General features: G+C 34.5%; 1 protein-coding gene across 2 annotated transcripts in view; it reads right to left on the bottom strand.

Moving 5' to 3' along the window:
* Positions 1–2,004, bottom strand: part of LOC106872325 (anaphase-promoting complex subunit 7) — a 50,041-nt gene that overhangs the window by 37,637 nt on the left and 10,400 nt on the right. For both annotated transcript variants that reach the window (XM_014919272.2, XM_014919271.2), the window contains exon 5: positions 1,385–1,468. In XM_014919272.2, the coding sequence (XP_014774758.1) occupies positions 1,385–1,468 (84 nt within the window). The remainder of the gene's footprint in view (positions 1–1,384; positions 1,469–2,004) is intronic.

Here is a 2,004-nt window from a genome sequence, read left to right as displayed (position 1 = left end):
CACACACACATATATATATATATATATATATATATGCATGTATATATCTGTCTTTGTCCACCACCATCACCGCTTTACAACTGGTGCTGGTGAATTTACATCTCCATAACTTAGTGGTTCAGCAAAAGAGACCAATAGGTTTAACATATAAGTCCTGAGGTTGATTTGTTTGACTTAAAGCCCTTCAAGGTGGTGCTCTAGCATGGCCACAGTCAAATGACTGAAACAAGTAAATGAATAAAAGAATCTATGTATACACACACAATGTTCCGATAAATTTTGATAAAAAAAACAAAATGGTCACAGCTGAAACATCTTTAATCTTAGGTTTGCTGGACTGGGAATTACTAAACAACGACAAGGGCCAATGACGATGCTTCTTTGTTGTCACTCAGCCTCCTAGGAACAGCAGCTAAATCTCCCTTAAACAACAACAACAGAGCAACTGTCTCAAAAAAAAGAAGAAAAAAAGTAAACATTGGATAATGTTCATCATAGATACACTATTCCGCTGAATCAGGATTACCATGGAGCTTCATAATAATAAAGGACATATTAGATGATATAGTCCTAGGTACCCAATGCCTAAACAAAAGCTATGGTTACAGCTGGGACATATTTGTTTATAAGTCTGTTGGATCAGGACCAGCATGGGGATTTACAACAACAACAACAAAATATACATTAGATAATGTAGTCCTAGACACAGCATACCTAAACAAAAGAAGGGATGGTCACACCTGGGACAGCTTTGTTTGTAGGTCTGTTGGATGAAAACCAGCATGAGACTAAATGACAACAAGAAAGAACATTAGATGAAGCAGTCCTAGATACATTACACAGTGTAACACTATTTTTGTCTGTTATTTGCTTACTCATAGAAAGTATGAAAAATGGCTAATATTTCCTTCAAACTTTTGCTTTTGTTACATTTATTCAAACTCTAAAGAATCCCTCTCAACACATGTCTATCATGCTCCCCCACTACTCCTGCTCATCATCAGAGATACAAATATTGCCAGCCACTAAGAGACATACTCAAGTGGTTAAGGTCAAACAACTGACAAGCAAATCTGTGGCATTGAGCAGAATATTTGCTATAATGATATTTCTGCTTCAGCAACTCAGTGCTGAGTGTCTGAAATCTATGGAAGATAGGTCAGTTTCAGGTGACAAAAGCAAAAGTGGTCATTTCCTTTGATTTCTATATAAAAGCAAACAGGAAATAACACTTACTGACCAAAGACACAAAAATCTTAAAATTTTGTTATGCAATGTTATGTGTCAATAAAAGACAGGCCCCTTCACAGCTGGAATAACTTTGTTCCTATGTGTGATGAGGGGTAAACAACAAGTAAGCTGACAAAAACCAGCTTATACTTACCACATTGATAGCTTCTTTGTACTGTTTTAACTGGCAGTGACACAGGTGGATCTTGTACTTAACCTCAACTTCTGAGGTGATTTCCTAGAAAAGGATAGAAACAAACACATAAGAAAAACAAAGGTAATGACCAGCAGGAAGATGCATAGGATATTTAGTGATGTGTGCAGATTGCAGGTCTGAATATGTTTTCCACATAACAAAATAGGCATAAGTTTTAATTTTATACACACACACACACACATATATATATATATATACTTTATTTTATTGATTTGATTTTAATCCATTAATTCGAATATAATTAATTATTTACAATATGTATTTTGAGCCCATGTTTCTATTTAAGGTTTTCTTCGATATTTTTTTTAATAGGATGAATCTGTATTAAATTTATTTGGTCTGTGCATTACGCATCTATGACCGTTAATTGAAACGACCAATCCATGACCGTTATTTGAAGCAACCAATCAAACGAATCCATGTGTTTTAAATTTTATATTACTTTCGATTGCATTGTTATCCTTTCTCCATTTCTAACAAAACTGTCCGATGAACGGGAACGTGAAACTCAGAGTAACGTTTTTTTTTGTTATATTTCTGCTGCTTTTAAATAAAGT

The sequence above is a fragment of the Octopus bimaculoides genome, chromosome 28, assembly GCF_001194135.2.
Source record: "Octopus bimaculoides isolate UCB-OBI-ISO-001 chromosome 28, ASM119413v2, whole genome shotgun sequence".
Classification (NCBI taxonomy): Eukaryota; Metazoa; Mollusca; class Cephalopoda; order Octopoda; family Octopodidae; genus Octopus; species Octopus bimaculoides.
Note: the sequence above shows the minus strand (reverse complement) of the source record. Positions and strands in the feature narration are given on the sequence as shown.